The 12,523-nt window shown below is 43.0% G+C and overlaps 1 protein-coding gene across 2 annotated transcripts in view; it reads right to left on the bottom strand.

Moving 5' to 3' along the window:
* The window catches only part of KIAA1328 (KIAA1328 ortholog), a 175,140-nt gene extending 162,706 nt beyond the window's left edge, over nt 1-12,434 (bottom strand). For both annotated transcript variants that reach the window (XM_074811712.1, XM_074811713.1), the window contains exons 1-3: nt 12,259-12,434; nt 5,638-5,673; nt 3,920-4,059 (exon numbers count right to left, since the gene is read on the bottom strand). In XM_074811712.1, coding sequence (XP_074667813.1) covers nt 3,920-4,059; nt 5,638-5,673; nt 12,259-12,370 — 288 coding nt within the window. In that variant the 5' untranslated portion in view covers nt 12,371-12,434. The remainder of the gene's footprint in view (nt 1-3,919; nt 4,060-5,637; nt 5,674-12,258) is intronic.
* Between the last annotated feature and the right edge of the window lie 89 nt (nt 12,435-12,523).

Genomic DNA, 12,523 nt, shown 5'->3' with positions numbered 1-12,523 from the left:
AACATTTTAGAAAGTACTCTTTAAAGAAGAACAAATATTTCATAAGATATTAAAAGCATTTCAAGACCTAATTATTAGAAGTTGAAAAGTAGACAAATTCCAACTGGAAATAGAATACATATTTTTTAAAATGTAAGTACAGTTCAGTGAAATAAAATAATTCTCCACAATTTGGTAAGAGATTTGTAATTCAAACGCAAGCTGCAAGCTTCAATACTAAACATGTTGGGTAGTTTTAAGACATACACTATTCATCAATTCATGTTAGATAAAGGGTAGTGGTTTCTCAAGACTTAGAAATCTAGCAATATCCAAATCCAAGTTCAAACTTTACTATATTAGGATCCTAAAATAAAGAGTAAGAAAAAAACATTCCGCCTTTGTGTTTACAACCAAAGCATACAAACCAGCAAAAAAGGTATGTTAGTAGATGGTAAGTCCTTATTTCAGTTATTTTAATACACAGAAAAGTACACACCCTTTCACACGTCACTATCGGGCTTTTTTAACCACTTATTTGCTGCCTTCATACGTACTACTCCTTCTCAAAAGAAACCTTTAACATACTCCAGTACTTCGGTTCCTTTAATGCATTCCTTCGTCACACTGAGAACTGCAGCATTTGTTGCCAATGTCCACCAGAGGGCATATTGCTCTCCGTGTTGCCCACGGTCCCTTGTATTATTGAGATAACTGGCATTACATTTTTCGGGTGTTTCCAAGCAGAAAACAGTTCTAAATTGTTTTTATTTATCAAAAAATTTCAGTCATCGGTGACTCGGTTCTCCAGTGGTAGTGATAAACACAAAATAAGAATCTCAAACGAAAGCAGCAATAAGAACTATGCTATTCTGTCCAAGATGTTGGCAAGTGGCGCTTAACATGAGATACAAGACGTTACCAAATGCCTTGCAGTTTGGCCAAGTTAACACAGCACAGAATAACCTCTGCCCATACAAAGCAAACACTGGGCTCCTCTCCCCTCATTAGCAGTAACAGCAGCTGATCTACACACCAGAGAGGAAGTGCCCCCTTTCATCCTTAGCTAATTGCTTCCTGAACAGTGGTTTGAAACAATTAAAGGACTATATCGCTTTTGAAAGAGGTGATAATTTTATACAGACTTATGTTATACCCACCTGAACCTTCAATACACTCTTATTTTAACTTCAGGGGGAAAAAAAAAAAGTTTCACGAGGCAAATTAGACTTCAGGGCTTTGCAAGGGGACATTTGATTTCGCAGTTTCCTTCCCAAATATGCTATTTACAGTCACACAAATGAAGAGAAAATGTCTTTAACTTAACTGAATTTAACTTCAACTAAACATATGGTTGAAGGATTTCCATATTCCACGCTAAAAATGTCTGAAAATCGGGGTTTTTTTTAGCAGTTAGATGATGAAAACTTTTTTAAGAAAAGTAAAAAGTTACATTTTTCACTCAAAAAAGAGGCAGAAGCTTGATCACATTAGTGAAGGAGATTTTAACAGAAGGCACCACAAGCTATTACCCAAACCTATGTACATACTGTCAGACAAACATTTGTGGGATGAAGAGGAAAATCTGAAGTGTTACTCTGCTTTTTTGTATCACCCACAGGTATGGATAGACAGCACACAAAAAATCTCCAAGGCATGCTTGTACCAATACGCATGTCAAAATGAAGCTGTAGAATTATGCACAGCAACAGCTCCACCATCAAAACAAGATGACAAATGAGATAGAGGCCAAGACTGTATCATCTCCTTTCTCCAGATTTCTGTCCTTTCTACATAGCTCAGAGTAGAACACAGTTTCATAATTCAGTATTTTCTGGATGAAATGTACTACATAAATGGAAGATTCTCTCAATTTATAAACCACATCTTGGCAGATAAGAATTTGCATGAGAGAAGCGGAGAACTTCTGTCAAACGGAAAGTAGGAAGATGGGAAATTTCGTCAAGACCAGTATAGCAAACCACTGATTTATTAAAAGTGCCAGAAAAGCTCCAGAGCTAACAAAACCTTTTTGCAGTCTTCCCCAAAACTCTCATCCCCCTTTGAGTTACGCTAGTCTATCCGAACGAATAAAAGGTAGATCAGTTCTGCCAAGATTCACATTAGAGCAAAACTCAATCCATTCTCCTCAAAAGATTATCATAAATCATAATGGTGAGCTACCTACCAGTACAATAGTGTAACTTATACAACAGTACAAGTATATTAAAGTGATCAGCTCCCCCTAGACATGCACACAACACCTTGAAGAAAATTAGTTGTGTTGGCGATGAAAACTCCTTGCAAGAGAACTTTGTGAAACCTTCTTCTTCTGTAACAAGTAAAATGTATTTGTTCTGTTTGTTTCAAGTAATTCAGAGCTTATCTTCAAAGTTAGAGTACAGAGTTTCCATGAGGATTTGGCAAGGTAAGAGAAAAACAGAAGGTTAAAAAAGAAAGAGAAAAAGCTTTGAACACATTTTATTGTCAATTTTATAAAAGCACGTTTGAGTCTCCAATTAAGATTTTGCATATTAGGCATTATATGAAAAAAACAAAGACCATTTCTACCCCATCAGCTCTCACAGGGAAATAGAAGTAAAAAAATCTCTAGACAACAAGTAATGCAAACAACACTTATTTTTTAAATTAGATTTCATTTTTAAGTTTTTAATGTGACATATGAAGGCATCTATGAGGCAGTGGGCTTGTAGATACTTAAGAAGAGATGCTTCTACATAAAGATTCTGCATAATGGGGGCTATTTGTGAAATTTCTCTGTATGTCACTTAACTGCATCATTTGCAAAGTGTAGGTACATACCAGCCTCCTAAAAGCAAGTACTGATAAACAGAGAAATGGAAAGGAACAAGTCCAGGAGGGGCCCTAAAAATGAATACCGGTTATTAGAGTGTCATGCTGAAGGATTTGAAGGACAATGACACTGTCAAAGCAGTGAGACATGAGTGATCTGTGTTCACATCAGAGTTTTGAATGGACATGTGAGGCACACAACATTTACTCAGCACACAGAAGACACAGAGAAGGACATCTTAGCCCAGATGAACAAGATTTAACTGCACGATAATACAACAGTGATTCAGTCACAAGTTTTAGATCTTGCCTGTAAGTGGGAGGATACAAAACTGTAGTGACTTATAGGCTTGCTCAGGATGACTACTAGGCAAGAGACTTAACAGTACTCAAATGACTGACATAGTCACTGTACTATACAAATTACGTTAGAAAAATGGCATCTCTCAACAGATTTCTGAATATCACAATACCTATCACAATACAGAATAACCTTCCAAAGGAAAACCCCCTGCTTTGAAATTTCTAATGCAATAAACTGTAGGAAAAGCATCACCTATTGTCACAGGAGTAGGCCAGACAATTCAAAGCAGAGCCAAAGATAATGTCAACTGACAGTTACTCTTACTACTCAGATGCATTTTTACTATCAAAAAGAGAAAGTGATTTTACCCTGCTAACATGAACAGCCACAGCAAAAAAGGTCTCTCAAAATAATTTTACAAGTCTTGTTTCTAAGTGGTATGTCTACAGCAATAAAACTGAATAGACTGAAACACAACTTTTTGCATGTTTCACTAGTTATATATGGATTAGGGGCTACTCAAACCTACACTCACTCTCTCTGTACACGTACACACATAGAAATAATCTGTTTTACGTAGCCCCAGTTACACATCACTTACATAAATTAGTACATTCAGTCTTTGTTCTCTGTAGGTGGGCAAGTGATCTCAGTAGAAAGGTAATTTTTGCCAGCAAGCCACCATGTAAGTGGGCAAAAAGTGTCAGAGATTGAAAAAATAATAGGATTTTAAAACTATTTAAAACTTTTCGATCTTACAATTTTCTGCCATTTTTCTACTATGTGCAGTCTTAAGAGCAAGAAAAAATTGCCTTTACTGACCTGCTGCCCTGTCAGATCTCTTGTGCTTCTAACGGGATCCACAGAAACAGAAGTCACAGCTACAGGCACCTTTAGCTCTGTTTTACTTTTCTGACATTTTGGCAAATAGCTTGTTCTTAAATTTCCTTTTGTAGACACTCCTGTAAATGAAAGACAAGCAGAACACACAGATTATAAAGTCAACAGATTATAAAGCCAACAGGGACCCTTCTCTTGCCTCCTACAACAGGACTTTCACAGAAGCATCCATGCCTTAGCAGCTCTTTTTGAAAAGAATGAGCATTTCAGGTAGGTATATGTCTGCAGTTCCCCCCAGCCTCTCACGCCATACAAACTTTTCTTAAGAAGAACATATCTGCAGAAAAAGAAGTGCACAGCACTGAAGTGCACCCAGCCACAACGAACATCAAAGCAAATTCTGAAACATACATATTGTCTTCTGAATGTGGTTCAGTGCAAAAACCCATGTTTGTTTAAGATGCAAAAGCAGAAAATTGAGCCTCTGCTTTGCCACTCCAAGACAATGGGGAACCAAGCAGCAGTAATGCTGTTAAGAGTACCACTCATATAATAAAACTTTTTTCTGTTATACAGCCAACCTACTGATTGCTCAGGCTAATGTTCCTTTCAGGACCATGCAGTTGAATAAGGTAACACTGCAGAACACACTCCACAGATCATGTGTAAAAAACTTCCTGACATATTAAAATTAGCTCACCGCTGCCAATGGTAACATGAAAGCACTGAAAATCCTGGTGCAAAAAGTGTTGAACAAAAAATACTGATTTTATACTAGCAGATAAATTACATTTATTTGGGTAATGAATTTCAGAAGTGTACCAGCAATTCAAATGGAAGAACTGAATTATAAGCTTTAACATCTCCATGCCTGTACACGAGGGAAAACAATGTTTCTGAAATTCTGTTCCACAGAAGTGGAAAAATATTTCCCAGAGTGAATCCATTTCCATCATTTAGGATCACTGCTTTCTTTCCAGGGCACAGCCTATAACGATCCGACATCACCTGCCTTGAACGATGCTAGCTACAAAACACACGCTGAGATTTTTAATAGAGCTGTTTGGCCAGTAGTTTTGTAAGGCAACCATGCTAGTCCAAACCTAGGGAGGAGGATTCCTCAAAAATTTATAACTGCTCGACATATACACAATTTTACCAGAGTTAATCATCCCCAGGTATGTTTTCAGGACCTGGTAACACTGTAAAAGCTGTGTTTGAAAACAATTAGAAAATTCTGAAGGGGGACTAAGAACACCCATCTTATCTCCAGGGATGTACACAAGCATGCACTCAGTCAATCAAGCTCAAGAGAACTATAAGAAAAAATTTTATTTTTCTTTACACAGTGAGTCTTCATTTTAATTGTTCTCTTCAAAATTTACAAAAGACCTGACCATCTCTCATGCTTCAACATTCTTTGGAGACCACGTAAAAAATGTAACTCACCTCATAGATTGGATAAAACTATCCTGTACCTGCAATAGGAACAGCTCCCCTGAAACTGTTCATTTTTATACCGTATGCTTATCTAAGCAGCAGAGCATAAATCCTCTGCTATAATCCTGTATGTCCCATTACAACTTGTGATGACTCTGTACCTTACACACTTACATACACAAGCCACGTACCTGAAAAGACATTGCAAAGTTTAGCATTCACAAAAAAACACTTTGTTTACAGCTATTGGAAGGTCATACCTGAAACAGATACCATCAGCCGTTCTTCGTCAGAAACTGCATGTGGCTTTGTTAAAGGTGATAAACAAAAAACAGAGCAAGCTTGGCCCTTTAAAGAGAACTATAAAAATAAATATTTTAGCTCTTGATTTTAAAAGACTGTTGATAAGAAAACAAACTGGCAACCCTTCGGGAACACCAAAAGCAGTAAAACTTGACTAGAAAAAACAAACAACACACAGATTACTAAAACAAAAAGCATTACTCCTCTTTCACTGTGCATTAACTTTCAGCCTGTGAAGATTATCTTAGAGGTCACCTTCACAAAAGATCCCAGGGACCAGCCCCAGTTACAAGTGCAATTACTAAGATAATGAAGTAATAATATTTATTTAAATTAGAGCAGGTTATGATTATATAAGGAACCTCTTGATATGTAGGGATGAAATTCCAAAATACCATATATCCATACTGCGATGAAATACATTTTGTACAATATATTCTAAGAAACATAAGTAAGGATAAATGCAAAAGGTTTCAAAGGAAATTGGTCATTCTCATCTGATCATCACATGATGAGTAGCAGATGAAAGCCTGAGGACTGATTTTCTTTAATAAGTTTCAAGAACTTTCAAATAACCTAGAACTTTAATTATTAAATTACTTGACTGCAGAAAACACTTAAAAATTACAAAGGAACAGGCACCATATTATTTGTGCTATGTTAGCAGTCACTGAACTCGCCTCCTAGAAGTCATTAAAAATAGGACTCAACACAATTCAGGGAAGGGTGTAAACTATAGTGTCTTCCTTAAAGCAACAGTTTCATTTGGCTGAACGTAAAGATTTTTATTCCCACGTAAGTAACTAACATGATACTAAAGTGAAAAACACAGGGCACACAATTCTGCTCCGCTATCTTTTGTTTATACCCCTTTATTTTCCTCAACCTTCTAAGGTTGGCAACTTAACTCAATTACCTAATTTTTGTACTATTTACAGATAAACACATTTAAGGTTTTGCAGCTGTCTTCATACAATAAAGTCAAATTGTGAAAATATCTCAATTAACCTATCCAAACTCTTGCCTTCACTGAAATTTGATTTTGATAGTACCATCTCAAAAACTTAATTTAATAAATTACCACACAGTGGAGAAAACTAGCAACAGTCTAGAAGCTTCCTCCTGTGGACAGCAATTTCAGATTCAATCGATACCCACTATCCATCACACAACTGGTACTTGGCACACTGGAAGGGTTTGATCACTGGCTCACTTGTGATCTTGTTGATCCAATTTATCACTTGTAAACAATTATCACTCATCAGTCTCACAGCAGTTTGAGAGTATGTTCACTTAGTACTACTGTCAAGTCATCTCTCTCTACAAATGCTGAAAGCACTTTTGTTCTCACTAGTAAGCTGCAGCCTGCTATCTCTAGGTGTCACAACACATGACGGGGTCCTGCCATGAACCAGGTGAGGAAGCTGGACAAGCTCTGAAAGTAAAGGGTGAGGAAGCTGGACAAGCTCTGAAAGTAAAGCACTCTGACCTCTCCTTTCAAAAAGCACCAAGGTAGATCAAAAGTCCAAGCCTGGATCACAGCCCAGCCCAAACAGCTGTGTCAGCACAACTACAACAGCAATCTTCAGGACACTGAGAGCTTTAGGACATCTTCAACTCGTACTACTACAGGAAACAACAAACTTCAGCACAGGCAACTGCTTTCTCAACTGATGTATGGTTAATCTGTGTGTAAATACACAGCTATAGAAAATAAAACTGATTTGCCTAAACATTTGGCTTTTGAAGTTCGCCTCCAGTATTGGCACTGTTGTGGATAGATACCTAGGAGCAAGGTGAAAAAATTAGTCAAAGCTGTTGCTGTTACTCCTGGAGCTATCAGGACCACTCTCCCATGAAGGCTTGCGGCCTAGCGTAATTAGAATAAACCAAATTCAGACCAGCTTACCTTAATCAGCTGGACTGAAAATTGCAGTGACTCAGGAGCTGATTCATAAACAGGTCCAACATCCTTGTCTCAGAGTGAAAGACTGAGGACACTACCAGCATCAACCATTTAACATTAATCCACTGCCACGTGCCTCTCAGGACTCCCACTAAGGTGACTATACGCATTATAAACCTTGTCCCACCACAATTAGTGTTCAAGGCAAGAGCAGAGACAGTCACACAGGCATCAGAGAATCTGAACGTCTTGTGAAGCTGTATGGCTCCCCTACAGCAAGCAACAGTGCATTTGCCTTGCTATGTTTTATCTATTCAGCAATTATAGAGACACATTCAGTTTTCCAAAGCTATTAAACCAACATTACCAAATCTCCCGCATTTCCCACCCCCACCCTTTTTGAAAGCATTCATAATTATTTGTTCTTGTGCCATAGGCTTTTCTGGGTATTTAAACTTTTCCAAGATCAGAGGCAACACTACCTACTTGCAAAAACATGCAAAATGGAAATGGTTGTCAGGAAGAGCCTCATTCCTTGGAATATCATGACGCATGAGGACACTGCTGGGCTCAAGAAACCACATTTAATGTCATGGTTTAAACCCAGCCAGCAGCCAAACACCACATCGCCGCTCACTCACCTTCCCCTGGCCTAGAGAGGGAGACAATTGTAGCAGTACAAGTAGGCGACTCATAGGATGAGATAAAAACAATTTCATAATTGAAATAAAATAAAAATAAAAGAAAATAAAAACGAGCAATGCACAGTGCGATTGCTCACCACTCACGGATCAATGCCCAGCCCATTCCCAGCTAGCAATCCCAGAGAAGAGAAGATCCTGAAACCACAATCCTGGAAGTGAGAGAGTCAGCTTCCCAGACAAACCTCATCTATACACTGAGCATGATGTTATATGATATGGGATATTTCGATGGCCAGTTTGGGTGCGTTGTTCTGACTGTGCTCTTTCCCAGCTTCTTCTGCACCTGCACACGGGCAGGACATGGGAAGTTTTAAAGTCACAGAATCATAGAAAGGTTTGGGTTGGGAGGGACCCTAAAGATCATCCAGTTCCAACCCCCCTACCATGGGCAGGGACACCTTCCATGAGACAGGTTGCTCAAAGCCCCGTCCAACCTGGCCTTGAACACTGCCAGGGAGAGGGCAGCCACAGCTTCTCTGGGAAACCTGTCACAGTGTCTCACCACCCTCACAGGGAAGAATTTCTTCCTTACATCTAATCTAAATCTACCCTCTTTCACTTTAAAACCATTACTCCTTCTCCTATCCCTACACCCCCTGTTAAAGAGTCCCTCCCCAGCTTTCCTGTAGCCCCCTTTAAGTACTGGAAGGCCACTATAAGGTCTCCCTGGAGCCTTCTCCAGGCTGAACACCCCCAACTCTCTCAACCTGTCCTCACAGGGGAGGTGCTCCAGACTCCTGATCATCTCCGTGGCCTCCTCTGGACCCGCTCAAGCAGGTCCGTGTCCTTCTTACACTGAGAGCCCCAGAGCTGGACACAGCACTGCAGTGGGGGTCCCACGAGAGCGGAAGAGAGGGGGAGAATCCCCTCCCTTGACCTGCTGGCCACTCTTCTCTTGGAGCAGCCCAGGATATGGTTGGCTTTCTGGGCTGTGAGTGCACATTGCTGGTTCACAGTCAGTTTTCCATCCACTAATACCCCCAGGTCCTTCTCCGCAGGGCTGCTCTCAACCCACTCATCACCCAGCCTGTATTTGTGCTTGGGGTTGCCCCGACCCATGTGCAGGACCTTGCACTTGGCCTTGTTGAACCTCATGAGGTTTGCACAGACCCACCTCTCCAGCCTGTCCAGGTCCCTCTGGATGGCACATCCCTTCCCTCCAGTGTGTTGACCGCACCACACAGCTTGGTGTCATTGGCAAACTTGCTGAGGGTGCACTCAATCCCACTGTCCCATGTCCCCAGCAAAGATGTTAAACAGCGCCAGCCCCAACACCAACCCCTGAGGAACACCACTCGTCACTGCTCTCCACTTGGGCATCGACCTGTTGACCGCAGCTCTTTGAGTGCGACCATCCAGCCAATTCCTTATCCACCGAGTGGTCCATACGTCAGATCCATGTCTCTCCAATTCAGAGTCAAGGATGTCATGTGGGACAGTGTCAGATGCTTTGCACAAGTGCAGGGAGATGACATCAGTTGCTCTTCCCTTATCCACCAGTGCTGTAACCCTGTTGTAGAAAGCCACCAAATTTGTCAGGCAGATTTGCCCTTAGTGAAGCCACACTGGCTGTCACCAATCATCTCATTATTTACCCTGTGCCCTAGCAGAGTTTCCAGGAGGATCCACTCCATGATCTTGCCGGGCACAGAGGTGAGACTGAATGGCCTGTACTTCCCTGGGTCTTCCTTTTTTTCTCTTTTTAAAAATGGGGGTTACGTTTCCCCTTTTCCATTCAGCAGGAACTTTCATAGTCTGCCACGACTTCTCAAATACGACGGGTATTGGCTTAGCCACTTCACCCGCCAGTTCACTCAGGACCCTCGGATGCATCTCATCGGGTCCCATAGACTTGTGCACCTTCAGGTTCCATAGATGCTCTCGAACCTGATCTTCTCCTACAGTGGGCGGTTCTTCATTCTCCCAGTTCCCACCTTTGCTTTCTGTGACTTGGGTGGTGTGGCTGGAGCCCTTCTTGGTGAAGACTGAGGCAAAAATTTCACTGAATACCCCAGTCTTCTCCATATCCTGGGTAACCAGCTCTCCCATTTGCTTCTGGAGAGAGCACACATTTTCCCTAGTCTTCTTTTTATCACCACATACCTACAGAATCTTTTCTTGTTGCCCTTGACAGCCCTGGTCAGATTTAATTCTATCAGGATTTTGGCCTCCCTAACCTGGCTGCTCTGACAACTTCTCTGTATTCCTCCCAGGCTACCTGTCCTTGCTTCCACTCTCTCTAGGCTTCCTTTTGAGTTTGTCCAGGAGCTCCTTGTTCATCCATGCAGGCCTCCTAGCAATTTTGCCTGACTTCCTCTTTGTCAGGATGCAACACTCATGAGCTTGGAGGAGGTGATCCTTGAATATCAGCCAGCTTTCTTAGGCCTCTCATCCCTCTGAGGCTTTATCCCATGTTACCCTCCCACACAGATCCATGAAGAGGCCAAAGTCTGCTCTCCTGCAGTCCAGGGTAGAGAGCTTGCTGTGCACCCTCCTCATTGCCCTTAGAATCTTGAACTCCAAGAATTCCTTGATTTCTTAGCAGTAACTAAAAACATCAGTATATTATCAACATTCTTCTCATAGCAAATCCCATACTGAATCTGAAACACAGCACTATTCTAGCTACTAAGAAGAGAAGTTACCTCTATCCCAGCTGAAACCAGGACATGTAGTGATCGGAAACAACCCATCACCCCAGGAGTTAATTGATATAAATACACTGTCATTGCAACTGCATCAACACTTCCACAACTGAACAGAGTAGTGACGGTGTGGCAATAAAGCGGGTAACTACCAACCTTCACCCTCTCACATCACAGAGCAAGCTGTAGGAAATTTTTTCTTTTTTTTTTACAAAAATAGGAAATCGTAACAATGTGTTCCCTAAACAGTCCATTGGACAGTTGGCCCATTTCATTTGTGCATTGTTTTCCAGTGGGTGTGCAATCACACATAAATACAGGAGCACTGACACATACTATTCTTTTCACTTCTAGCTGATGCTGGAATCCCACTCTCAGTGTGAGCAACAGCAATAGCTCAAGTCCCTCATACCTGCCCTAAACTGTCAGCTCCTAAATTTCTGCCAGGCCAGACTGACAGTTCCTGTCTTCATGTAGCTGGGCTTCCAACTCAGCCACATGAGCCCCAACATCAATGCCAACTCCTTGTGGTTCTCAGAACCATGCAAGCACACCTCTCTTTAGCCAGGCTTTCACAGGCTGAATCCCCAACACCACAACCACCACCTACTCCATCTACATGTCCAGCCCCATGTAGTCTCCCACAACTGGAGCCTGCATGTCTTCTGCAGACAAAGCCACCACAGCCTCCCTCTCGTCCCTCACAGATCGAGCACTCCAGCCTCCATTAGGCTTACCCTAAATGTCATGCTTGTACTCAAGCACAGGCACCATTCACCAAAGACGCTTCTTTTTCTTGCTGACTGTTCAGCCACTAACCTCGGTTTCTCACTGTTGATCCCCTTGAAAGTTTCCATAACCTGAACCCAATTCCCACATTTTCTACATATTTACCTCCCCCGGGACTTCGCAGCCAGATCACACAGAGAGTGGCCACCCAAGCCCCTCTCTTCTTGCAGGCCACCTTTACTTTCAAACCCCACTTAACTCTCCGCTCCCCGCACACAGGCCCCTGCCCAACCTCTCTCCCCAGGCCGAGCTCCCCCACACTCGCAAGCGGAGCCCCCAGACCTCCCGCCCCACGGCCACAAAACCCCACCCGTCCCACGGCCTTCTCTACACCCAGACCCCAACGCGCACGCCCCCGTCGCCTGTCCTGACAAGCCGCCCCCCTCCACCTCCCCGCTCTGCCTCAACTCAGCACCCTCCCTCCCGCCCGTCCGCTCCCCCCGGGCCCCCACCCCCGCCACGGCACAACCCCGGGGCGGAGGCCCCGCCGCGGCCCGCCCACCCCGAGCCGCCGCCGCCACTACGGAAGGATACTGTCCGGACTCCAGTAAGCGCCTCCGCCCGGCCCGGCAGCCACCTCCGCCATCTTGAAACAACCGCCACTCCCAGCGTGCCCCCCGCCGCCCCCCCGCCGCTCGCCGCCCATTGGCTGCCCGCGCCGGCCTGGCCCCGCCGCTGCCGGGGGAGCGGGGCAGGCTGGGAGCCGCAGTCCGCCGGGCTCCCGCCGAACGGCCGCTCCCCTCGGGCCGCCTCACGCTTCCCGCCCGCCACAGCCTGACCGAGGCACCGGCCAGGGGAA

Source organism: Strix aluco, chromosome Z, assembly GCF_031877795.1.
Source record: "Strix aluco isolate bStrAlu1 chromosome Z, bStrAlu1.hap1, whole genome shotgun sequence".
NCBI lineage: Eukaryota > Metazoa > Chordata > Aves > Strigiformes > Strigidae > Strix > Strix aluco.
This window is presented reverse-complemented; position numbering and strand designations above follow the sequence as displayed.